Source organism: Dermacentor andersoni, chromosome 3, assembly GCF_023375885.2.
Source record: "Dermacentor andersoni chromosome 3, qqDerAnde1_hic_scaffold, whole genome shotgun sequence".
Taxonomy (NCBI): domain Eukaryota; kingdom Metazoa; phylum Arthropoda; class Arachnida; order Ixodida; family Ixodidae; genus Dermacentor; species Dermacentor andersoni.
The window spans coordinates 140,712,652-140,740,450 of NC_092816.1; the positions used below are offsets into that span (position 1 = coordinate 140,712,652).

Sequence of the window (27,799 nt, forward strand, 5' to 3'; positions counted from 1 at the left end):
ATTTTTTCTTATTGATACATTTACGTGAATATGCAAGTAAAACGACGTTAATCATACTGTATAGCTCGAGTCATGTCCACTCTTATTCTTCTACCGCTCGCTTCTTGACAGATCACCCTCTACAGGTACGTGCCACTGAAAACGATCATAATAACAATGGTTATCATCATCATCGCGAAATAATTCCGTCACCCACCCACGAGCTGCGGTAGGAGGAGAAGAAAAAGAAGAAAGAGTGAGCCGGGAAGCAAGCCGACATCGGGCACGCCATTGCCCAAGGTTTCATTCGGTGGGCGTCATCTGCGGCACTCGCGGGCGAAAATGACCGGTAAGAAAGGAGGCAAGACGGCGAGGAAGGAAGCGGGCCGGAGAAAACGGTACCCCGCTCACAGTGGAGGCTCCCCAGTGCCGCGCGACACGGTTCTCCAGTGCGGCGGCGCACTGGCGGCAACCAGCGCGCCGTCGGATGCGGCCAGCCGTCCGCACAGCCCTCAGAGCCCGACCACGTTGGCTGCCGTCCAAGAGACCGTCTACGCAGTGCTGGGCCACGGCGCCTACCAGCGTCGATTCCTTTACTGCGGCATCTTGGCTACGATCACGTTTCTCATGGAGTTGCTCGCCCTCCGTCTCATTGGCCGCCGCGTGGACCACTGGTGCGGACAACCGGACGAGCTGGCGCATCTTTCGGCTGACGAGTGGAAGAACATGTCGATCCCCGTCGATGCCGACGGCCATTTTAGTCGGTGCACCGTCTACGACCCGCCCGTCCCGGTGAGCTTTGTCGTTGTCCTGTTCGCTTTCTTTTTTTTTGCAGCCCGCATGGCGCATTGAGCGAGCAACGCTAGGTTGCCCTTGATATTTACCTAAATGTTGTAGTAACATTATAGGTGGAGCTCCCTTCACGTCCCCTGCACGTATCCAGGTTAGCGTGTAAATTTCGTAGTATTTTTTTTTTCTGTTAGTGCAAGATGCACAAGGACGTAGGGCCAAACAAACCCACACAGGGCGCTTACAACAACTCTTTGGACACACAGAGTGCCCTGTGTGTGTGTCTGTTATTCTTCCACGTCCTTGTGCTTCTTGCGCTAAAATGGTCATAATAAAATGATGTAACATGGCCTACGAGCAAACCCAAATTTCTACACCGATAACGTGTAGCTATTCGGCGTGGCGCTTGCAGTATGTCGCCCTCAGAGCAAATAAAAGGACGAGTGAGCCATGATAATGCGATACCGAAAGCACCATACTTGTGAGGCGGCAAACAATCGCATAAAAGAAAGGCATGTCAGGCGTGAAAGTGTTTTTGCTACAATGTAAACGCGATCATGCATTATTTGATTAATATGCCGGTCTGTCTGACACGTATGCGCACTCTTGCATGACACGGACATTGAGTAAACATTTTCAATGCAATTATTTCACAAGATACACCTAACAAGGGGAAATCCGAAGGATTTCTGGAAAAGCAGTCTTTCCAACGGTTCTTCTAATGCGGCACTCTGAGGAGCAGGTGCGAGATTCCGTACTCGATGGCGGCCCCTAGCTAGGTCTGTCCGCTAAAACCGAATACTTATGCCCATAGGCGGCGAATAGGGAGGGGGTGGGGCGGAGAGGGGGCTCCTGGGCCCGTGCCCTTTGCGATGTTTTTGGGATGGGGTGCCACCCCTGGCGATGCGGAAGCGGACCCCCCTTTCCCCCAAAATTTTCATTACCGCAGTTCTGTTACCTACACCATTCCAGGTGTCTTTTGAGTTGCTTCTACGTTTTCAGTTACAATTTTATTGGGTTTAAAAGCTTACTATGTCATTGTTGTAACGGACGTACACGGCTTTTAATTCATACTTTCGCTATATTTCTACAAATCCTGACCACAGGAGGACAAGCGCTATATACCTCATCGATATTTTTCCATTTCAACAGTCTTTTTTAAGTTTTCACTGGGAACGCCGTGCACAGACACAACATATTTTAATCTATAAACAGAATAAAGTTCAATATATGTTTGTAAGAGAAGCAGATAGCCAGCTGAGAATTATTTCTAATGGTATGGATAGTCTATGCCTAGAGAACGAATATGTTGCTGTATGTTCACTTCACGTACTTCCAATTGTTTTGCATGCTTTCTTGACCCTGAAAAAAAAAGAAAAACCAGCGGACTTAGTGACCCCTTCCGCAGAGTCTTTTACCAACGGCGTGTGAAATGCACTTGAATGATATGTGTCTCAGTTTTTTTTCTCTTTGCAGTAGGCAATGGTAACGACTCATGAACGAAAAGAAAGCTCTTTTAATAATTTATATTTATTATTGATTAAGGCGCGACTGGCCAGTCGAGGCACTTCGCGTGTATTGGCGCGTTTCTTTCACGCTCGGCAAGCACTTTTATGTTTGCACGTATTGACGACAGAAAGATGTATCGGCAGTTGTTCATGTTCATTTGCAATTTTCTCAATGACACTTTCGTGTAAATATAATACCTTAGAAGTTCAACACTTAAAACTAAATTTGTAATTAGACATAACGCCAAAATTAATCTGAGTATTTCCTAGCGACGGCAAACAACATTAGCTTAGTCTTGTCCAGCTACGTGGCATTTGCATAATTTTAAATCTTGGTGCATGATCGTTGGGACACCCTGTATAGAAAGGCGAAAGCTCACAAGTCCAAGCGAACCATCTCGCTTAGAAAGCAACGCAAAAAGTTATACAAAGGAACGCAAATGGGGCACATAACAGCGGAAGCAGGGTGGGAGGCCTTTTGGGTACGCAAAGACGCTTGGTTGCGCTATTTGTTAACCTGCCTGGGCTATGCTGTGCATTTTTCGTATAAATTTTTATTCGTCATATGCGGTATTAGCTGCTCCCCATAGCACAATCCACGCTGTTCCTACTTGCTCTCCTGTCATTTCGCACTTTTGAGATACTGAGACGTGTACTTGTTTATCGGGTGACCGCATTTAATTGTCTTAACAACAGTTATCGCTCAGCGCAGGACGGGCCTGCAGTTTCTGGAATGTTATTGATGCTTCTCTCCCCTCTCTGTCGTCACCGAACCTTGTGTAATCTGATTGCATGTAAGCACGACGCGAATGGTGTCGAACTTTGTGGAAGACACGTGGGCACCAGCGATTACTCTGGAACCTTCGATGACTAATCTATGAAAGCCTACGCGCTTAAGCTGCTCAGCAGATTTCGACGTTTGCCGAGGGTGTTCGCCGTTATTGCCGCGCTTTGAGTGTAACTTGCTTTTGTGGGCACAAGTTCGCCCAATAAAAAGTGAGTTTCGTCATACAAAAGTTTACTGACTTATTAATCATCGTCAGTACTGCGTCCCAATGTCACTGTGTCTTGTTTATTTATCTGTTAATATGTCTGCTCATTTGGGCGCCTGATAGTTTATTACTGCATAATCACTTATTCCGCTGCCGGTAAATAAATGAAACCAATTGCATAAGGTATGCTTTAAACCTGTAATTAGACTTGCCTTGTGAAGTCATATAGTTCTATACTAATCATAGGCGGAAAGACTTAATTTTTCAGGGGACTGGGGCCTTGCCAGGTTTGCGAACCCCTGCTATATATATATATATATATATATACATATATATATATATATGTATACATATATATATATATATATATATATATATATATATATATATATATATATATATATATATATATATATATATATATATATATATATATAATATTTAATAGTAGTTGCACTTGAAGAAGCTTCGTATGACCTCAAAGCATTGTTCACTGAAGTGACGACCTGATATGAGTATATACTAAACCTCATAGTAGCAGACAGTTCAACATCTGACGTCACCCGACGTGGTTGCTTCGTGGCTATGGTATTGGGCTGCTAAGAACGAGGTCGGGGTATCGGATACCGACCACGGCGGCTGCATTTCGATCGGGTCGAAAACACCCGTGTACTTATAGTTAATGTAAGTTAAAGAACCACATGTAGTCCGGAGTCCCCCTCTACGGCGTGCCTCATAATCAGACCGTGTTTATGGCACGTAAAACCCCATAATTTAACTTTTGAGAACCTGGTGCCTCGCGGTGGTGCAATCTTCCTTCGAGAAATTGTTTTATACTTCGCTATCGCTAATACTGCTTCGCCTTTCCGGAGAAACTGCAGCATCTCTCTCTCTCTCTTTTCTTTGAGTCCGTGCATAAGCGCTACTGCGTATGACTGCTGTTGCCTCTGATTTTGACTTAATCCGATTTGGCCTTATTCCTACTACTGAATGTATTATACGGGGCGTCCCAACTATAATGCACCAAAACAAAAAGAAAGAGCAATTGCGTTACTCGAAGAAAATCTAGTGCATATTATCTTCAGTACAGTGGAGAAGCTTCCAGTAATCTTTTCGTTACTGAGATTTATTTAGATAATTTATTTCATTATTTAACTTGAGAAGTACTGCCCTAGTTATCAAAGTGTCAATGAGGCATTTGTAGGGCAGCCTTAAATGTCATCTAACTGTGGTGTTTTTAGCGACGCACTCATTGCGTACTAATTTTTTCTGACTGGTAAGGAAACCTCATGAAATATGAAAAAATTGGAGCACGCTTGAGCTTCGCCTTCAAGAGTGGAACGCGATAGCGTTATCGCACCCCGTTCGCACCGCCTACTCAAACGCGCTACGCCAGCCAAACGTCGCGATCGGCACAGAAAGCCGGGCCCCGACGCGCCATGAAGGCGGACGCGATCATGGGGCCAGTGGTGCGCCACGTGTCGGGACAACGCCGTACATTGCCAGGAGGGGGTCTTCTGTGTTTGCCGCAAGATGGCTCTGCGTGTGCGCAGAGCGCAGAAGAAATGTAGCGGAAACGTACTTCGCTACTCGTGAAACTGCGAATTCTGTAAGTTACATGGTCATAATTACCGATATACACCGCAGTATAACTTTCTACGGCTCGTTTCTAAGGCAACACCGCATTCACTAGAGGCGATTTTCTCCTGTTTTGAAGGACCGAACTTGTGACTGAGTGGTAGCGTCTCCGCCTCACACTCCGTAGACGCTGGTTCGATTCCCACCAGCCCATCTTGCAAGATGTTTTTTATTTATGAAGTGCCTTCTGGTATTGATCGCTCACGGCCAACGCCGCTGACGCCGACACCGACGTCACCGGCTTTTCTGCGACGCGAGCTCCTTAACTCTGTCGCATAAAAATACCACGTGACTGCGCTACCACCCGCATCATAAGGCAGCGCCTTCAAACAAGCTGATTGAAAGCAATTGATTTGCTTGCCGCAAACCCGAAGAGACAGCGCATCACCTTGATAATGGTACGGAAGGAGCACCAACAGTATTCTTCGTGGCTTCGCAACTATGGTTCGTCGCATTATACGTCACACTTATAATCCGTCTCTCAAGGCCGACTGATCACTTTAATAACAAAAGCACCTTAATAATGCGGTCGAAGCACCCCTCTGACCAGGCACTAAACGCAAAAAGCAATGCAATTGGATCATCATCATCATCATCATCATCATCATCAGCCTGGTTGCACCCACTGCAGGGCAAAGGCTTCTTCCATACTTCTCCAACTACCCCGGTCATGTACTAATTGTGGCCATGTCGTCCCTGCAAACTTCTTAATCTCATCCGCCCAGCTAACTTTCTGCCCCCCCTGATACGCTTCCTTTCCCTTGGAATCCAGCCCGTAACCCTTAATGGCCATCGGTTATCTTCCCTCCTCATTACATGTCCTGCCCATGCCCATTTCCTTTTCTTGATTTCAACTAAGATGTCATTAACTCGCGTTTGTTCCCTCACCGAATCTGCTCTTTTCTTATCCCATAACGTTACACCCATAATTTACTTTTCCATAGATCGTTGCGTCGTCCTCAATTTAAGTTGAACCCTTTTCGTAAGCCTCCAGGTTTTGCTTCGTACGTGAGCACTGGTAAGACACAGCTGTTATACACTTCTCTCTTGAGGGATAATGGCAACCTGCTGTTCATATCTGGGAATGCCTGCCAAACGCACCCCAGCCCATTCTTATTCTGATGATTTCAGTCTCATGATCCCGATCTGCGGTCACTACCTGCCCTACGCAGATGTATTTCTTTACCACTTCCAGTGCCTCGCTACCTATCGTGAACTGCCGTTCTCTTCCGAGACTGTTAAACATTACTTTAGTTTTCTGCAGATTAATTTTTAGACCCACCGTTCTGCTTTGTTTCTCCAGGTCAGTGAGCATGCATTGCAGTTGGTCCCATGAGTTACTAAGCAAGGCAATATCATCAGTGAATCGCAAGTTACTAAGGTATTCTCCGTTAATTCTTATCTCCGTTTCTTCCCAATCCATGTCTCTGAATACCTCCTGTAAACACATGCTGTGAATAGCATAGAAGAGATCGTATCTGCCTGCCTCACGCCTTTCTTTATTGGGATTTTGCTGCTTTTTTATGTAGGACTATGGTGGCTGTGGAGCCCCTATGGATGTCTTTCAGTATTTTTACATACGGCTCGTCTACACCCTGATTCCTTAATGCCTCTATTACTGCTGAGGCAATTGGATAGAGTGTTTCGAAATCTCGGCTCTGGTCGCACCGCATCGAAAGAGTGCGCGCGCAACTATATGGTTACATGTCGTGCCAGAAACTTGTTTCGGACCAAAACCAAAGTAAAGTGATGGGTTTAGTTTTTCATGAGAGTGTGTACCTGCTGCAAAAAACAAGCTCGTGGCAAAACATAAAAGCGAATAACACGATCGGGAAGCGACCCACGTCTAGAGAAAAGTCAAAAGCGATGCGTTCAAGAAAGTAAATGTACCACTTATAAATGAGCCCAGTTGGCGATAGGGATGTCTGCACAAAAGCAAAACAAAAAGAAAACCATCAGACTTCAATGTTTTCTATTATCCATGTATTCGCAAGCGCCGTTGAACACGAGCTGGTGCCTAGAGGACGTGTTCGAATAGGTGCCCTCTGCAGCTACGCAGTGCTGAGTCAGTTTTATCGCACCTTCAGTGGCTTTCTAGATAACCGACGCTGGGATTCTACGGCAGACATCCGTTATCTGACTACAACGAAGGCGTCAAATAAAATGACGGACGAAGGAAGACGACACGGGACAACCACGAAGCGCCTACGTGGTTGTCCCGTGTCGTCTTCTTTCGTCCGTCATTTTATTTGGCGCCTTCGTAGTAATCACGTATTCTCAACTTGCCCACCAGCACGTGCTCAGTAACTTCATCCGTTATCTCCTTGCCTTGAGCTCATCTGACGTCATCGTCTCGATCATGTAAACACGATCTTGCACATAACACCAAAGAAAAAAATCGAAAAGAGAGAGGTCAGGTGACCTAGCCTGCCAATTTAGAGGCCCGTGCCTTCCAATCTATTGCACCTGAGAGAGAGAGAGAAAGAAAGAGAGAGAGATAGCAAAGAGAGGAAAGTCAGAGAGGTAAGCCAGACGACTGTCCTGCTTGATACCCTACACTGTGGGAAGAGAAAGCGGGAACAGAAAGAGCAAAGTGGGATAGAAGGATCACTGCGTGCGCACGCAGCAAAGCGCCTTGAAATCAGTCAAGTCTAAGCAAGTGCCCCGGTGATACTCCAGGCTGCCCTCATTCTGCTGCCTGAAGCTTATCTTGGTGCTTCGCCATAGCTGGTGAAGCACGCTGAAGTCACCTGTAAAGACGAAGGAGCCAGTCGTCATCAGTAGTACGTTGCAGTACGTGGCAGTATTTCGTTAAAGTAAACCCCAGCTTTTTCTACTTCAGTGCAAATAGAATGCTGCGGGTGAGCCATGATGCTTACCCAAAACTTGCAAGTACTGAATTGAGAGCATCCAGCACTTGCATTGCACTTCGCGCTGAAGGAGTGCGCAGGTTATTAAAGAGCATTCGAAAAGTATTCATCAGGGACCGGAGCATCATAACCTCTTGCCGGTTCTTTCGGGCAATATGACAGGAACCCGCGTTGTGCACTCTACAGCGGTTCTCAGCTGTATCACTTGACGTGGCTACGGCTTCGACTGTGGCATCGGCTGTGACATCGGCTAGCTACGGCTTCGGTTATGACTTCCCCTGAGGTTCTGGCTTTGGCTGTGGCTTGAGTAGTGCGTACCAAGCTGTATTGTTTTTCGCCATTACCTTGTCAGATTCAGATTGGATTTCGCCAGGACTAGAAGGGGGGGGGGGAAAGGAGCAGGCGTTGTCGGATGGGGCGTACTCTTGAATGAGACATCAGCGTTCTTTGAAGTCCGATGGTGTCTGGAGCGTCGCTTTCTCATGGCCGGAACAGCTTCCCGATGAGACAAATGGTCTCTCGCCATCTTCTTTAAGACCGCCTTTTGCTTCTTCATTTTGGGGCAGTCCGTCGAGGAAGCATCATGGGATGCAAGGCAATTAGTGCATTTGAGGACCATGGTTGCACAAGTCTGCAGCGTGGGGCTCACTCCAGCGTGAGCAAATTCTCGCGTTCTCGCAGACGGCACTCACGTGTCCCAGTCTCATAGAATTGCGGCATTGGAGTGGCCCTGGGATCAATGGTCGTACAGGGTGCCTAAAGTGGCCCACCTTGACGTTCGAAGGGAGAGTCACCCTCTTGAAAATTATTTTTGCACAGCTGTATGTGCCGATGCGGTACACGTAGGTTATGGCGACGCCATCAACGGCAGGCTTCACTAGAATCAGCAATTCAGCGCTGGAGATGGAGGCTTCCACATCGTAGATGACACAAGTACTGCAACTACTGTCCAGGGGGATGTACGAGCGGAGCTTTATGCCACCAAGTTCTGTATGTTTACTCAAATTTCTCAGCGCAGTCTCATGCGTGACGTCAATAGCCAACACATTTTTTCGTGGATTGACGAACGTCCGTGACTTGATTTGGCGCCACCGGTAGCAAATTCTGGTACAGATAGAATTGTACTGATAGCGGTATTCCGAGTTGGTCCTACTGCTGGCGTGCTCAAAAACATGGTTGCCCTGAGCGCATCCAACCAGTTTGGTGCTCGGCTGCTGCTCTGTGCTGGTGCCAGATCTTGCTGTCGCCACACAAGTGGACGACGTGACAGTTGGACTTCAATGGGAAACTCATCCACAACTCCTTCAAGGATTTCGTCCACGTAACGCTATTCAGTCAACGTATGATCGAAGAAGATGGGACCGATTATAGCACTGGCGTAAATTCCGAACCAAACATTTAACCACCACTGGTACTGGTTCCGAGTGTGCTTTACCCGGTGTGCATTGGAGTCACTTCAATAGTGTGCATTGTGGAAATTTACCTGGCCGTTTCCGCAAGAAATGGCCTCATATGTGCGCATGATGTTGTATAAGATGTCCGGTGACTCGACGGCAGTTGTGAGGACCCAATTCGAGAAATCTAGGTGATTCTGCAGATCCCCGTGTTCCAAGCATTGGTGCCCATTAAGTTGGTACGGGTGAAAGGCCGAGTCATTTAGAATGTTCCAAACTGGTGACTTAGAAGTTGATACTTGTGCAGCCACAGCTGACACGCTAGCATGAGGGTTTGAGGCCATAAATGCTAGAACAGCCATGTATAGGCTAGGGCTCGAAGATGGAGGCCTCCGCCGCTGTTTCTAGAAGCTGATGGTTTGTCTCAGGTTCTCATAATTTATGGTGATAGTCGATGCGTTTGGTCTAGTGCCACACTACCAGGACTGATATATATTTGCGGCCTTCCTCTTGCTGCCATTTGTAGCTCCCAAGGCAAGGATCATGTTTGCGTTCTGCTGATTAGAGAAAGATATGGCGACGGGGACGAAACGAAACGCACCTTTAAACGGTTGCACTGGCGCAGTCAATTCGCTTTGGTGGTGATAGTAATTTGGCAAAAAACAAGAAAAATAAAAAACTAAGACGTCCGTGAATTTTGCCTGCACTAAGACGAGAGATGTTGATAAGACAAGATATCACATCTTGCTTCCAACTAACAGCAACCACATGTTACTTCAGCCTGGGCGCGGCAGATAACAATCTAGCTCGATCATCATGCTTTTCCTTATTTCCTTTAGTTCATTCTGGTTAACTCAGCGGGAGCTTGTTCGAGGGCACTGTTTTATTATGCGGGTGGTAGCGCAGTCAAGTGGTATTTTTCATATTCCGTGGGGCTTATTTATAGGACTGCAAAATTGGTACGAATTTAGTATGGCACTGAAGATAGTGGAATTAGATGTCACTTGGCTGTGCCTACAAATGCCTCATTGACACTTTAATAATTAGGATATTACGTCTCGAGTTATATAATTAATTACAATTCCCTAATGAAATCTCAGTAACGAAAAATACATACTCGCTGCTACTCCACTGTATTTGAAACAACATACACTAGGTTTTCTTCGAATAGCACATTGCTTTATTTAAAACTTGGTGCATGAAAGGTAATTAGGACACCCTGTATATATTTGACCTCTGCCTGCAAGTGACGTTGTTTCCATCCCTAATAAATGTAAATTGTTAGAACAGGTTTCTTTTTTTTAATGAGTCGTTAGCACTGCTTACTGGAAAGAGAAGCAATACTGAGACACATGTAGTTCACGTGCATTTCACAGGCAGTTGGTAAAGGTTTCGGCCGATGGGGTCACTGAAGTCTGCAGATTTTTTTTTTCAGGGTAAAGAAAGTACGCAAAGAAATTTCAAGCGAGATGAACATACAGGATCACGTTCATTCTCTCGCCTTAGGCTATCCACAGCCTAAGAAATAATTTTTAATTGGCTACGTCCTTCACTTTGAAGAATATGATAAACTTTGTCCTGCGTGTATATATAAATATGTTGTATATGTGAGAAAATACGGATGAGGCAACCGCCGCTAGTGCTTCTAATGCGTTTGTGCTCCCATTGTGAGAATTTGGAGAAATAAAGCGAAAATACGAAATAAAAGCCTTGCACGTCCGCGTGAATGGTGATGCCCCAGTAAGCTATTAGCCACAATAAAACTTTTAGTGAAAAGGTCAAGGTAAGAAAAAAAAAACCTCACATGATGTGGGTGACACAACTCTATTAATGACAATTTAGGTGTGTGAGAGGGGCGGTAGACTTCGCCAAGCAGGGCAGGGGGGCTCTGCCCCTTCGGAAAACTCCGGAGGGTTCAGTGTTCCCGTATCCCCCGTTTTGGCACGTATGATGCTAATAATTCTAGTAGTAAGCTGTGTTCTCAAATTGTTATATATTGTGTAATTTTTATATATGTTATGCCTTCTCAACTGACCTCTCGTCAGGAAAATATTTCTTTATTGTGTCTTTTTGTATTAAAACCTTCAGAAGGTGCTACATGGTCTTTTTCATTGATGTGTATTTGTGCCATTTGAAACACACAAAACACATATACCTCCCTAAAGTGTTTAACTGAGTCCGCTTGTCGCATGGCTCATCCGAGAGGCGCCAGTTTCTTGGCGGTGCCAGGGTATTCGGGCTGTGAAACTGAACTGTCCGCTAATATGAGGTGTTGAAATAGACATAAGGCCGTCACCTCAGTGAACAACTATGCGAGATGACGCGAAGTTTCTGCAAGTTCATCTGTTAATAAAGTTACTATTGTAAGGAAGATAAGGAACGTGATCGCAGAATCATTAGCATCGGCAGCATCAAGCGCGCAGCAGAGGCTCGAGCTAGGGGAGTGTGCTCGGTGCATCCTAGAACTGGTGGTCGCTACGAACCTCAACAAATCTTTATAAGTTATGGAGCCGTGCGGGGTAATGTTCCAATCTACGATCCTGGAACTCCGTTCTCGGGCGCTACCCTCTGCCATGCCGGACGCCGACCAGCACACACTTCCATCGCCAACCGTCCCTTGCGCTGGCACCGTTCACCAACGGGAGCCTCCCATCTTCAACGGAATCGACGAAAACGACATAGAAGAGTGGCTGTCGTCCTACGAACGGGTGAGCGCTCACAACAAATGGAATGACTCGGAAAAGCTGGCTTACGTATCAGTCTACCTCGCGGACGTGGCCAGTCTCTGGTTCAGAAATCATGAGAGGGATATCCGAATGTTGTCGGCGTTCAAGACGTCGATTACAAAATTATTTGGCCTACCCACCGTCAGGAAAATGCGAGCCCAGCAACGTTTGCACACACGCGCACAGGAGACGGGTGAGAAATTCACCAGCTCTATGGAAGACGTTCTCGATTTGTGCAGGTGCGTGAACGTGGCCATGACGCAAGCGGAAAAGATCAAGCACATCATGAAGGGAATCGATGATGACGCGTTCCAGATGTTTCTGGCCAAGGACCCGCGCACTGTTCGCGGCGTTATCAGCTTGTGCCAGAGCTATGATGAATTATGCAAGCAGTGAGCTCTGACAAGGCCGCATCCCACACCAAATGCGGTGTCACTATGCAGCCTGACCAGCGGCCCCGAACAAGCCTCCCTGATAACCCAAATCAAGGATTTCGTCCGCGAAGAAGTCGCATGGCAGCTACCTCTGGTGTCCGTCACTCAGGAGTCTGCCCATACTTTGCCGTCTCATCTCCGTAACGTGATCCATGAAGAGATCGCGGAAGCGCTGCCGGCTGTTCACCAGCAGGATGACGTGACTACAGCAGTCATTTAAGCTACGGTTGCTCCGATGGCCCCTCGCAGTGTGCCCGTGCGTCGCTTCCAGCAGCCTGTTCACCGCCCTCCCCATCCCGTCTCCTGGACCACCACTGGCGTCGCTAACCGGTTGCGTACGCCGTACAATCGCCCTATATGCTTCGCATGTAGGTATCCCGGTCATGTGGCAACGTTCTGCCGCCGCCGCTCGCAGGCGTTCGATGATGATCGACGAGCGCCCTATGTGCCGACTGATCCAAATGCGCCTTACGAACCCTTCGACCAATCACCAGCTCGCTCCTAGACTGATCGCCGTCGTCACTTCGAACGCCTCCAGTCACCCTCCCCACGTTACCGATCGCTTTCCCCTATGCGTCGACGACCCGTCTTTAACGAAGAGGGAAACTAGACGTCGCAGTTCCCGAGGCAAGGACTGCGCAAGTGTCGACATGCCGAAGTCCTCCTCCTTTACCTGCCGATGTCATGGATGTGTTTATCGAAGATGTCGCTACAGTCGCCCTAGTCGATACCGGTACCGCTATTTCAGTGATGGATGCCAGGTTTTGGCGCTCGCTTCGTAAAGTGACGACGTCTCTGTCTGGATTGTCGCTTCGAACGGCGAGTGCTCAACCCATTCGCCCTACCGCTGTTTGTACTGCCCGTGTTGCCATACAGGACGTTTTATACACGATTGAGTTCATACTTCTTTCATCGTGCTCCCACGCCGCTAATCTAGGATGGCATTTTCTCTCACGCCACAATGCCATCATCAATTGCGCTCGGGCCGAGATTGAACTTTTCCAACTTCGTGACCTGGCCTCTATCGATGCTCATCCTGCCGCTAAAATTGTCGTGAAAGAAGACACCTGTATTGCCACATTCGTACCAGTCTTCTGTAGTACCATATTCGACGGCACGGGCTTCTTCATGCCCTCTCATCACTTTTGTATCCGAAAAGCGCTTCCATTGCCCTTTGCCGCTCCTGACCTTGCCGCCAGTGTCAGCACGATGCCCATTTACAGTCATCTTTCATCGCCGCTTTCACTGCTTTGCCGCGAATGCCTTGGTTACCACGAGTCGGTCAATTAACACGAATATGCTCCGTCCTCGATGAAGTGCCTTCTACTGCCGTCCATGAACTGAATACCCTTTCCGTACCCGACTCAACATGGACTGGTGTGTTCAGCCCATTCGTCACCGAAGATTTGACGCATTCGCAGCGATCTCCAGTTCTCGCAATCCTTCAGCACTTCCACCATTCTTTCCACGTTGCGCAAACATCTCTTGGCCGTGCATCGACGATCGAGCCTTACATCGAAACTGGCTCTCACTCACCGCTGCGACAAAGACCATATCACGTGTCCGCTACGGAACGTCGCGTCATTGCAGACCAAGTCGATGACATGCTCCGTCGAGTTGGCATTCAATCTTCATAGTTCCCATGAGCCTCTCCCGTGTTCCTTGTCGCAAAGAAAAACGGTTCCATCGCTTCTCTGTTGATTATCAACGGTTGAACAAGATCACCCTGAAGGACGTCTACCCATTACCAAGCATCGATGATGCTCTGGACTGTTTGCAGGTAGCCGAGTTCTTTTCTTCGCCGGATTTGCAGTCAGGCTACTGGCAGGTTCCGATGGCAGAAGCCGATCGCCCGAAAACTGCCTTTGTTATGCCGGACGGCTTGTATGAATTCACCGTCATGCCTTTCGCACTTTGCAACGCTCCTGCTACGTTCGAAAGAATGATGGGTAATGTTCTGCGTGGCCTCAAGTGGAAAATTTGTCTTTGCTATCTTGACGACATTGTGGTATTCACCACTGATTTCGCAACGCACCTGCTCCGCCTCCAGCACGTACCCACGTGCTGGACCAACGCCAGGTTGCAACTTAACCTGAAGAAGTGTCTCTGTTCTCTTCGTCAGCTCACAATTTTAGGCCATGTCTTGTCAAAGGAGGGCATTCGCCCGGATCCCGAGAGGCTACTTGCTGTTACTGCGTTCCCAAAACTTACCACTATGAAAGAGCTACGCAGTTTCATCGGCCTCTGCTCTTAGTCCCGGCGATTCGTTCGAAACTTTGCGTCAATAATATCACCTCTCACGCAGCTCCTTGGTGGCGCTAGAGATCTCTCGTCATGGTCTCCAGAGTGGGACGACGCCTTCACAACCTTGCACCGTCTTCTCACGATGCCACCCATTCTTCGGCATTTTGACCCTCAAGCGCCAACCGAAAGCCATACCGATGCGAGTGGTGTAGGCCTTGGCGCTGTGTTGGCAAAGTGTCAACCTGGCCACACAGAATACGTCGTCGCGTACGCGAGTCGCACGTTAACCAAGGCGGAGACTAATTAAAGCGTTATAGAAAAGGAGTGTTTTGTCACTGTGTGGGCGCTTGGCAAGTTTCGCCCATATTTATACGGCCGATCTTTTCACGTAGTGACCGACCACCAAGCACTATGTTGGCTGTCGACGCTCAAAGACCCACCCTGGATTCGCCTTGCCCGCTGGGCATTGCGAATCCAAGAATGACATCCGCGTGGTTTTCCGTTCCGGGCGAAAGCACTCCGATGTAGACGCGCTTACGATCACCGCTTCCTCCAATGGCCAGTCACGACACTTCCTGCTAGTGCACACTGTCTTCTCTGAACTTTGACACTATCGCTGCTGCACAGCGTAGTGACCCCTGGACTGCATCTTTGCTCGACCTTCTCTCGGATACGTCGAAAGTTCCAGCACCACGTACGCTTCGGCGCCAAGTTACTCATTTTGCGATTCGAGACCAGCTACTGTATCGAACCAGCTATGCTCCAGAGGGACGCACCTGGCTACTCGTCATTCCGAGAATCTTGCGATCAGAGCTCTGCTCCTCGTTCTACGTCGACCCTCAGTGTGGCCATGCGGGAGTCAAGACCTACGAAAGACTTCGACACCGCTATTACTGGCGGGGAATGTAGAATTTCATTCCAAACTTCGTTCGCTCTTGTCATGAGTGCCAACGCCGGAAAGCGCGACCGCAAAACTCCGCCGGTGAACTCCAGACTTTGCAATGCCAACCCTACCCTTTGATCGCGTGGACATAGATCTCTACGGGCCACTTCCGTTGACTCCTACCGGCAACAGGTGGATAATTGTTGCGGTAGACCACTTAATACGTTATGCGGAGACTGCTGTTTTACCAAATGCTACAGCGCAGGAGGTCGCCAATTTCATACTTCGCCGTTTTCTCCTTCGTCATGGAGGTCCACGTGAACTTTTAAGCAACAGAGGCCGCATCTTCTTATCTGAAGTCTTCGAACAACTGCTTGCTGAATGCGCTATTGCTCATCGTAAATGCACTGCTTATCACCCACAGACTAACAGTACCACGGAACGCTTTAATCGAACTCTTGGTGACATGCACTCCATGTATGTCTCACCTGATCATTCTAATTGGGACCTAGTTCTTCCATTTGTCGCCTACGCCTACAACAGTGCGACTCAAGACACTACCGGTTTCTCACCCTTTTACCCTCTGTATGGCCGTCATCTTTCGCACACAATCGACACCATTGTGCCCTATCGGCCGTACCCATCCGAATGCCTGCCCATCTCGGTAGCCACTAGACACGCCGAAGAATGTCGCCAGCTGGCCTGCCGATTCACCTCGCACGAACAGAACCGTCAAAAAGCCGTTCACGACGCCAAGAACTCGACTCCCACTTTTCTCCCGGCGCCCTCGTCTGGTTGTTAGTGCCACACCGCACGCCTGGGGTCGCTTCAAAACTCCTTCCGAATTTCGACGGGCCAAGCTACGTTCTCGAGAGAACATTACCCGTTAATTACCTGGCTGAGCCGCTAACGCCGCCGTCCGACATGCGACGTCGTAACCGCGAAGTCGTTTCACATTCAGCGTCTCAAGCCGTATCACCATTCTACCGTCCTTCCAGAAACCTAAGTCGCCAGGATGGCTCCTTTATTTCCGCAGGGCCATTGTAAGGAAGATAACCAACGTGAGCGCAGAGTCAGCAGCATCGGCAGCATCAAGCGCACAGCAGAGGCTCGAGCTACGGGACTGTGCTCGGTGCATCCTAGAACCGGCTACGAACCTCAATAAACCTCCTTTATAATATATATATATAACTACAATGTCTACGCGCTTCAACACCTCTGTCCAGTAAGTGGTCTCAGTGACAAGATGCGTAACCAGCTCCTTGTCAATTGTGCTGCTCGAGTTAGAGCGGGCGAGCCATGCGGCCACGCAGTTCCGGTGCTCGACGCTATTTTCATGTGCGCAAACTTTTTCCTATATACTGTCACGTGGTGGTGACGTTGAAGAACACAGCAGAAATACTGTGAAAGATGGATGGATGGATGGATGCAAAACTTTAATAAGGTCCTGAGGTACGCGACTCAGCGCGCTGCGGGCCGCTCCCACGTTGGGACAGTCAGGCCTTGCCCGACCGCCGCATCGTGGGCGCTCTGGACAGCCCATAGTTGCGCCCCGGCATCGGAGCTCTTGATAGGGGAGAGGCACTTGTCTTCATTGATTTGTTCTGTGCCTCGTAACGAGGGGCAACGCCAGAGCATATGGTCTAGGCTAGCGATGTCATTGCAGTGCCTGCAAGAACTAGTGGCATAGGTGTCGAGATAAATTTTGTGGAATAAAGCCGGGTTGGGATATGAGCCTGTTTGCAATAATCTGAGGGTCAATGCCTGCGCTCTGTTTAACTTCTTGTGTGAAAGGGGAAAGTCTGTCCTGCCGAGATAAAAGTGCTGCGCAATTTCGTTGTATGTGGTCGGTTGATCTCTGTTCTCCACCACTGCGGGCCGGCGTTGGAGTTCTCCATGGTCGCGGAAAGCGAGACCTCGCGCCTTGGAGTGGGCCAGCTCGTTGAGGTTTGTGGGGCCTCCCATGATGGATCCCATGTGAGCGGGGAACCACGTGAGAGTGTGGGTGGCGATGCTTTTGCCGTCGAGGATACGACAGGCTTCCTTACACGCGGCGCCAATGCTGAAGGCGCGCATGGCTGCCCTGGAGTCGCTAAAGATATTGGCATGTCCGTCGTCCAGGAGGGCCAAGGCAATGGCCACTTGCTCGGCCGCACGCGACGATGTGCTTAGTACCGAAGCGGCGTTAACGGTCGAACTCCTGTGGTTGATTGACACTACCGTGAAATTGTTGCTGTTGCCATACTGGGCCGCGTCTACGAAGCAGCTGCCGCCAGGGAGTTCTGTTGCGCGGCGTAGGAGCGCCACCGCTCTGGCCTTCCTTCTTTCTACGTTGCGCTGGGGATGCATATTCCGCGGGGCGAGTGATATGATGACGTTATCTTTCTGCTCTTTCGGAAGGCCCTGGTAGGCGTCTTCGACAGTGGCCGGGGGGACGCCCATCTCATTTAGGAGTCGTCTGCCCGCCCTGGTGCCGGAGAGCCTGAGAATCTGTGCCCTTTCTTGTGCTTCTGCAATCTCTTCCAGGGTATTATGAATACCCGACTGCAGGAGTCGGTCGGTGCGTGTGTAGTTTGGTAGTCCGAGCGCGCTCTTGATCCCCCTCCTTATCATGGCATTCAGCTTGTCTCGCTCGGCCCTCTTCCAGACGTGCATGGCCGCTACGTACGTAAAATGGCACAACAAGAAAGCGTGGACTAGCCTTAACAGATTCCCTTCGCTCAGGCCTCTCCTTCTGTTAGCTACCCGCCTGATTAGACCGATGACGCTATCCGTCTTTTTTGGTAGTTTGTGAATGGTGATGCTATTCGTGCCCGCCCCTTCGAGTGTCATTCCCAAGATTCGAATGGACGCGACTTTGGGAATGGAATCTCCGCAATTGGTGTAGAGATTAATGTCAATTTCAGTGGGGGGTTTCCAGTTCTGTGGTTTGCAGCCCTTTCTACTTGGGCTGTAGAGAAGGAGCTCCGATTTCTTTGGGGAGCACCGGAGTCCCGTGTCGGTTAGAAAGCGCTCTGTAGTGTCGACAGCTTCCTGGAGAGCGGCTTCGACTTGTCCGTCACTGCCACCCGCGCACCAGACAGTGATGTCGTCCGCGTAGATCGTGTGACCGATGCCCTGGACCTGGCCTAGATACCTTGAGAGGTCGACCATTGCGATGTTGAAGAGGAGTGGTGAGATGACTGACCCCTGGGGGGTGCCTCTTCTGCTCAGCTCCATTTTCTCCGATTCCCAATCTCCTGCCTTGAGGATGGCGCATCGTTTGCTCAAGAAAGACCTGACGAAGGCATGGAAGGACGAGCCCAGGTCGAGCTTGGAGATGGCGTCGAGGACGAACTCGCGACGGATGTTATCAAAGGCCTTCTCCAGGTCCAAACCAAGGATGGCCCTCGTGTCCCGAGTGCAGCGTTCCAGGATTTGGATCTTGATAAGCTTCATGGCGTCCTGGGTGGAGAGGCCTGGCCTGAAACCTATCATGTTGTGAGGGAAAAGGTCGTTGGTCTCGATGTACTCGGCAATTCTGTTATGAATGGCATGCTCGGCCACCTTCCCTACACATGACGTCAGTGAGATTGGGCGGAGTTTGTCCAGGCTCGGCGGTTTACCGGGCTTTGGGATTAGTATGACCTTCGCCAACTTCCATTCTTCAGGTACAATTCCCTGCTCCCAAATCCGATTTATCTCATCTGTAAGAAACTCGATTGATGCGTCCTCTAGGTTTCTGAGAGCCTTGTTGTTAATGTGATCCGGGCCGGGTGCTGACCAACCATTGAGGTCGTGTAGGGCGAGGCGGATTTCACTAATTTTGAAAGGCTCGTCCAGCGTGGAGTTCGGCTTCCCTTTGTATACTGGGTATGCCGCCTCACCGGCCACAGTTTTTAGCGGCAGGTACTTCTTAGCCAACATCTCCAGCATGTCTTTTTCCGAAGACGACTTCTTGGCTTCGTGGAGCGCTTTAGCGAGGACAGTTCTCTGGTTTGACTTGGTGCCGGAGTCGTCGAGCAAGTGTTTGAGAAGATTACACTTCCCTTTCGTGCGCATCTGCCCGTCGATTGAATTGCAAATTTCGTCCCATTGCTGCCTAGACAGGGCTTGGCAGTGCTCGTCGATCTGCTTGTTGATCTCGGCTGTCTTTTTTCTGAGCTTGCGATTCAAGCGTTGGCTTTTCCACCTCTCTAGAAGGGATTGCTTAGCCTCGAGAAGGTGTGCTAGCCTGCTATCCATTTTGTCTGTCTGTAGATCCGTCTCTATGGTTTTGGTGGTGGAGCAGACATCTCGCAGAATTAGTGCGCACCACTGGACGAGACTCTCCGGCTTTTCTCCACGGGCAGCGCGGGCCTTGCGAACGTCACGGAATTTGTCGCAGTCAGGCACCGAGAAAGCCTTCTTTCTTTTGTGCTCCACTGATAAGCTGGTGACCGTGATATAGCGATCACTACCGAGGTCTATGAGTAGATTCGACCACATTGCTGAGACAGCGTTTTTAACAAAGGCGAGATCCGGGACAGAGTCCCTGGTCGAGGAGGTGTCCATAGCGTCGTTAATTCGAGGTATTGGATATACGTCTGTGCGTGTGATCTTATTGAGCACTCGATAATCGACGCAAAAGTGAACCGAGCCATCTTTTTCCTTTACCAGAACTACGGGAGAAGCCCATGGGCTAGATTAATGTCGTATTATCTTCCGCGCAAGCATGTCAGCAACCTGTTGTTCAATGACCTTTCGTTCGGATGGCGATACACGATAGGGGCGTCGTCGTGCTATAGCGGAAGCATTGGTTTCGATGTGGTTTGTAGCCGCAGAAATTTGGCTCAACACAAGGGAACAGCTATCGAAACAGGCTTTGTGCTTTGCCAAGACCACCAGTAAGACTTCGGACTGCGCGGCTGTTAGGTCAGAACCAAGAACGGCTGGAGGAGGGAAGGAATCATCCAAACCCGAGGTTGGTGCTGGCGATAAAGAAGGGCAAATCGTGACTATAGAGATAGGTTAAGTGTCGGCGAGGGTTGCCACAGTCATTCCTTTGGGCAGCGTCACAGGATCTGGGGTCGTGTTGCAAGCAGACAGAAAGGCGCGGCCACGTGAAAACCGGAAGCGACAGGTGGCAATGAGAATTCCGCGAAAAGTACAGCGGGAAGAAGGGGCGACTAGGGCGTCTCCGTCGGCGATCTGAGTGGATGTTACGGCTGCAACGTATTCGTGACCAGGACGCAGGACGTAGCCTGCAGCGACGGCCAAGTTCACGCATGAAAGTGAAGAATCCGTAACATGTGCAAGCGCTGTATCCGTGATATGGACAACTTCCTCTCAACATAAAATGACGGCTGAAGCAGAATATAGGCCGGAAGTCCCAACCCAGTATAAGTTCATAGATACATGTTGGAAGGATGATAAACTCAATGTGGTGGCGTATGCCATCGATGAGAACACGAGTGGTACACTGTCCGTCGGGGTGAATTAATGCATTATTAGCACCACGCAAAAGGCAGATTGGGATGAGGCAGATGAGGCAGATTGGGAGCAGCTGGAGGACACGGAGAACGCTGTTGAGGATACGAGTGCGATCCGGGATAGTAGGCGTCTGGACGGCGAATGCGGTCTCTCTCGTGCTCAGCATAGCCTCGTCTTTCATCCTGCTGGTGACGGCGGCATAAGCGAGATATATGGCCACGTATACCACAGTAAAAACAAACAGGACGAGGTGGACGCCACTGAGAGTAGGATGGCGCAGCAAGTGCTCTGGTTCCTATCAAAGCCAAATGGTCATAGGAAACGTCAGTAGCAACGGAGGTAACGGAAGGGGTGGGTAGCGAAGCAACATCCGCGTAGGTAGGTGTGGGGCGCGCTACCGGAGCAAGATGCGTCGAGGGTGTAGTCATCGCTGTCAACTCTTGCTTGACGACCTCGCGCAAATCGAAGGTGGGGGGGGGGGGGGGTTAGGGCGCAGGCAGCAGGTGGGCGCCTTAGGTCTTGTATTTGAAGCTCTTCGCGGATGATGGAGCGGATAAGAGCACGTAGATCTGGAGAATGGGGAACCTGAGGATCGCTGCTGTCATGTTGAAGACGAATAGACTGCAGCTTGTCGAGGCGTTGACACGTCGAAGTGATGTCCAGAAGCGGTATTTTGCACGATTAAAGAGTTGAACGCGACAGACTCAATGCCTTTCAATATGTGGCGAACGCGTTCAGCTTCCGTGATGCTAGGGTTCGCACGGCGGCACAGAGCCAAGACATCCTCTATGTATGAGGTGTAAGACTCTTGTAGAAGTTGGAGACGCGTGCCCAGCTTTTCTTTGGCGACTTCTGCACTGCCAGACGAGGAAGCGAAGATTTGCCGCAGCTTGGAGGTAAACGTGGACCAATCCGCGATGCCGCATTCGTGGTTCAAGTACCCCGTCTTTGCAACACTTGTCAAGTAGAATGCAACCTGCCTCAATTTCTGGGTGTCGTTCCACTTATTGAAAGAACTCACGCCGTCGTAGTGGTCGACCCAATCGTCGACGTCATCACCGTGGAGTCCTGCAAAGACAGGGAGATCGCGCTGAGGGCTCGTCACCGTCCAAGAGGCCGCCGTAGGCGGGGCCGAGGTTGGAAGTGTCCATCGTTGTAAGGGTAGCCGGGCGCAGGCGGCGACCGGAACGTAGCTCCAGGGAGGATGGGAACGCGAGAGGACGTCGGGGTCTTGACGTACCTCGACCACTTTGTAATACCGAGACAGACCAAGTTGTCCAGCGCCGTTTATGCCCAAAAAAGGCAACGCCCCAGCTCATATATATATATATATATATATATATATATATATATATATATATATATGATGTGAGACGAGGTGTAGGCAGCCAGTCTCTTCTTTATTCTCTCGAGTGAGAGCCCCACCACCAGGCGCCAAAACGGTGATGATGAGTATGTACCGGTAAGAATATGACGCCTATGATTAATGCTCACACTAATTTCCCCGTGCGCGCAAGCGGCCAGCCCGGCCGCGACTTAGCCAGGAGGGTAACGCCGAACAAATCGCTTGAGGCGCGAAACGTGAACGATCTCCGAACCACTATAACGATAGTCCGAAGAAACGTCTATGGGAGTAACGCGATAGTTCACAGGGCATGTTTGTTCATTAATAATGCAGGGTCCAAGGAAGCGGGATTCAAACTTCTCACAAAAACCGGGTGTCCGAATGGGCGTCCAAAGTAGCACTTCCTTTCCAGGACGAAAGGAGACGACGCGACGAGAACTGTCGTAACAATGCTTGCGATCTAGCTGACTGACTTCGGTGTTGAAGCGAGCACGTGGACGGCATTCCTTAAGTCTCGAGACGAACTGTTCGGTTATACTGGCCGAGGTGTTAGTTGGGGCATTGAAGAAAGCGGCGTCGATGGTGAATGTCGGTGAACGGCCGTAAACTACGTAGAAAGGTGAGTACACCGTAGTTCGTTGGATAGCGGTACTGTCAGCAAACGTCACAAAAGGTAAAAGTTTGTCCCAGCTGTCGTAGTTTTGCCCGATATACAGTAATATCATATCTGTTAGTGTGCGATGACATCGCTCTGTTCAGCCATTTGTTTGAGGGTGATATGCAGATGTCGTCTTGTGAACTGTGCGACAAGCTCCGAGTACTTCTTTCTTCATTGTTGACAGGAAAGTCTTGCCGCGGTCATTTAACAGTACACGAGGTGCACCATGACGCAGCACAATGGCATCTAGGAAGAAGGTGGGAACGTCTGAGGCTGAACGAGAGCGTAGAGGAGCGGTCTCTGTAGAACGTGTGAGCTGGCCAACAGCTGTCACGATCCATCGATGACCTGCCGGCATTATGGGCAGAGGGCCGACTAGGTCTATCCCAACGATGGCAAAGGGTGTCTCGGGACATGGGATGGGCTGTAAAAGACTAGCAGGAGGCGAAGTCGGTCGTTTCCTCCATTGACACTGGACGCAAGAAGCGACGTACTTGGCCACAAAGGTAGACATGCCTGGCCAAAGGAACGACTCCTAACGCGCTGATATGTCTTGTGGAAACCCAAATGGCCAGCATATGGGTCGTCGTGAAAGGCTTCAATGATTTGTGTACGCAGCGAACGTGGAACAGGTACCCAGCGGTGTCTGTCGGAGTTGTAAGTGTAGCGGTGCAGCACATCGTCGTCGACCTTAAATAGTCCCAGTTGTCGACGTAACATGGCATTTGGTGCAGAAGCAGTTCCGCACAGGCGTTGGATAATGCTGTTGCAGTAGGGATCAGAACGTTCACACGAGGCGAGCTGAGTGACGCGATTGGAAGATAACGTGCCAGTAACCGTGAGATGTAACAACGAGAGTGGAGACTTCGTCTCATCATCAAGTGGCGAGCAATGGAGAGATGTACTAGAAGGTAATAGTGGCAGGGGGCAGCGAGAGAGACCGTCGGCATCTTGATTCTTTTCCCCAGACTTGTAAACAACTTCAAAATCGTACTCTTCTAAGCGGACCACCCAGCGACCAAGGCGTCCAGACAAATTTTCGATTGACGAGAACCAGCATAAGGCGTGGTGGTGTGTTATGACCGTGAAGGGGCTTCCATAAAGATATGGTCGAAATTTTTGTATCGCCCAAACTACTGCGAGACATTCCTGCTCTGTGATCGAGTATTTCTTTTCGGCAGCCGTTAATGCGCGGCTGGCATAGGCAACAACTCTCTCTCGTGTGGTGGTATCACGCTGTAAAAGGACGGCACCGATCCCATGGCCATTAGCGTCGGTGTGCAAACAAGTTGGTGCGTTCTCATGGAAGTGACAGAGGACAGGGTCGGTGGTTAATGCTTGCTTGAGGGCTTGGAAACAGAGTTCGCAGTCGTCTGTCCAAGGGAAAGCAGTGCCCGACGTGAGCAACTTGTGCAGCGGCGACGTCATGGCAGCAAAATGATTGATGAAGCGGCGGAAGTAAGATGCCAGGCCCTAGAAACTTCTTAATTGTTTTTGATTTTCAGGGCAAGGGAAGCGAAGCACGTCAGAAACCTTGTCGGGATCTGGTCGAATGCCATCTTTGCTGATAAGGTAGCCCAATACTTTGATGTCCTTTCTGGCAAAATGGCATTTATTTGTGTTGAGTGGGAGTCCAGCGTTGGAAATGCATGTGAAAAATTCGTCCGAACGCTCAAGGCGCTGGCGAAAAGTTGTAGAAAAAATAACGGTGTCATCTAAATAGCACAGACAGGTCTTCCACTTAGGGCCACGTAAAACTGCGTGGATCATGCATTCAAATGTTGCAGGAGCATTACATAAACCGAAGGGCATGACGTTGAACTCGTAAAGTCTGTCTGGTGCTGCAAAGGCTGTCTTGTCCTTGTCCGCTTCATGCATGGGGATTTGCCAGTACCCGGATCGGAGATCTAGACTAGAGAAATATTCTGCACCCTGGAGGGAGTCAATGGCATCGTCGATTCTTGGCATCGGACATACGTCCTTGCGCGTGATCTTATTAAGGGCTCGATAATCGACGCAAAATCGTACAGAGCCGTTTTTCTTGCGAACGAACACAACAGGAGACGACCAAGAACTGGACTATGGCTGAATTATATTTCTTTTGAGCATGTCATCAAAGTTATCCGCAATGATTTTCCGTTCTGCGGAAAACACACGATACGGGCGGCGATGTACAATCGAACCGCCTTCGGTTTCGATGTGATATATGCGATGGAAGTACGCCCCAGAAGCTTGCAGTGAACGTGAAATAAGGTGCTGTGTTTGTGCAGGAGTGCCAAAAGGTCTTCCTGCGCAGCAGTCAGATCTGGATATATCGCGGCCGTTAAAGCAGCGGCAGCAGTGTGATCATCAGTTGTGGTAGGCAAAGGGGGTGATTCGGTGTGAAGCGGTACCAGCGAAAGAGGTTCGGTGTCAGTAAGGCAGGTCAAAGTAGTGCCCTGGGAGGGCACAAGTGGCGAAGAAGTAGTGTTATGAACAGCGACGAACGCTCTACCGTCCTGAAACCGCACCAGGCTAGGGTTAAGGCTAAGCCCACCAGAAATGCAGCGCCCGCTCGGTGCAAGGAACAAATCATCATTAACAATTGTGTCGGAAGTCAGTGTGATAATATGATTATGGCCCGCGGCAATGAAACAGTCGGTAGACGTGATGAAACGTAGGCTGTGAGCATCGACAGCGGACGAGCATTCAGTGTCCGTCATATCAATAGTTCGCTGACGGCAAGAGATGAAAGCTGAGGCGGAAGACAAGTGCCATCCCAAAATCATCGCGTAGGTACACGAAGACAGCACGACAACTAGCACTTGTGGTGAAGAATGCCATCAATGAAAACACGCGCAGTGTAAACACCGGAGGGCTGAACAAGAACTGCATTAGCACGACGAAGAGGAGGGCCATTATACGGTGTCTTCACTTTTCGCAATCGAGAACACAAGTCTGTACTTATAACGGAAAGCGATGCGCCTGTGTCAACCAAGGCTTCGGTTCAGACACCTTCAACACACACCATAAGCATAGTTGACGGGCGCTCCGGAGGAGCTTCACGATGTCCAAAAGATGCACCATTTAGTTTTCCGGGCGGTGATCGGAGGACCAAGTAGTCGGTCGGTGAGGGGAAGAGGAGCGCCGTATCGGTGATGGAGAGCGACAACGCGGGAAACGGAATGAACCGGCAGCGTTGAAGTCTTGTGGAGATGGGGAACGTCGTTGATAAAATCGTAGTAAGAACGCCGACGTTGTGGTACAGGGGCCGAAAACGCATCCCTTTCAAACCGGTCATAGCCACGCCTTTCATCTTGCTGACGGCGTCGGCAAAACCTTGAAATGTGGCCACGGATGCCACAATAGTAGCAAACCAGTCGAGGTGGGCGCCATGCCTTGTAAAACGGAGGAGGTGGTGGTCTTGCAGTGACAGGATTCAGGGAAATGTGCGGTGCAGGTGCCTGTTGCGGTGGCTGCCGGGAGGGTGGCACTATAGAGGCAACCTGAGCGTAAGTTGGTGTAGGGATAGGGTGCGGGCTCGGGACTTGCGGGCAGGTCAAGGCAGCTATCTCTTCCCTCACGATATGGACCTCAGGAGGGGTTGGCGAAGCTTGGGTGTGTAGTTCCTCACGGATGATGGAGCGAATCAAGGCCCGTAGCTCGCTGTCGTTGGACGCCTTGAAACAGATGTCTGAGGGTGTAAGCGGAGCACATCAAGTTCATCGAGTTGCTGACACATATGATGATGTCTGCGACGGTAGTGGGATTCAGCACTACAAGAGCATTGGACGTCACAGTCCCAATACCCTTGAGCAGGTGGCGTACACGGTCACTCTCTGCCTTCGAGGTGTTCACGCGGCGGCAGAGGGCGAGCACGTCCTCTATGTACAAAGTGTACGACTCGCCCGAGTGGTGAACACGCTCAGCAAGGTTCTTCTTGGCGGTATCGGAGCGGACAGACGAGTTCGCGAAAATCTGGTGTAGGTGGTGTTTGAAGGTGCTCCAGTTGACGAAATCGAACTCATTATTGTAAAACCAAGTTTTGACGACGCCGGTGAGGTAGAAGGCAACGTGAGCAAGTTTTGCCGATTCGTACCAGTGGTTAAAGTCACTCACGCGCTCGTATAGCTCTAACCAGTCTTCAACGTCGTCACCTGGAAGCCCAGCAAACACCGGTGGATAAATCTGAGGGGTGGTGACCGTCTAAGAAGGGGTTCCCGCAGGAGCAGGCAAGGTGGATGTCGTCGTATTGGTCTGCTGGTCTTGGGACATGGTCGAGTGTAGTTGATAGAGGAGGCTACCCGAGCGCAGCTCCAAGGATGTAGCGTAGGTGAAGCTGGAGAGAGACCGGTAGGGAGAGGACGAAGATACCGGACAGCACACTCCACCACTTGTGAGACAAGGTTTAGGCAGCCAGTCTCTTCTTTATTCTCTCGAGTGAGAGCCCCACCGCCAGGCGCCAAAACGGTGCTGATGAGTGTGTACAGGTGAGAATATGAAGCGTATGAATAATGCTCATAAGATATATATATATATATATATATATATATATATATATATATATATATATATATATATATATATATATATATATATATATATATATATATATATATATATATGTATATATATATATGTATCTATATACATATATATAGATATACACTTGCCGCAGGGCGGAACGATCCCACAACCTTCGCATTACGCGTGCGATGCTCTACCAATTGAGCTTACGTGCGCTGTTTCCCCATACACTATCTTCGCATCGTTCCCTGCCTGCGGAAAGCTGTTTTTCATCCATTTTCATTTCCATTAATTTATAATTTCGTTATTTCATTTATTAGGCTCACGTAATTTCCGCTATGTTGTCCTTGGTGTCAGTGTTGGTTCGCTTCTTATGATATGA

The 27,799-nt window shown here is 49.5% G+C and overlaps 1 protein-coding gene across 1 annotated transcript in view; it reads left to right on the plus strand.

Annotated features, from left to right (window-relative positions):
• Window positions 1-321: 321 nt before the first annotated feature.
• The window catches only part of LOC126525009 (organic cation transporter protein-like), a 38,317-nt gene continuing 10,839 nt past the window's right edge, over window positions 322-27,799 (plus strand). Inside the window, exon 1 of the mRNA XM_050173070.2 lies at window positions 322-771. Within this exon, the coding sequence (XP_050029027.2) occupies window positions 322-771 (450 nt within the window). The remainder of the gene's footprint in view (window positions 772-27,799) is intronic.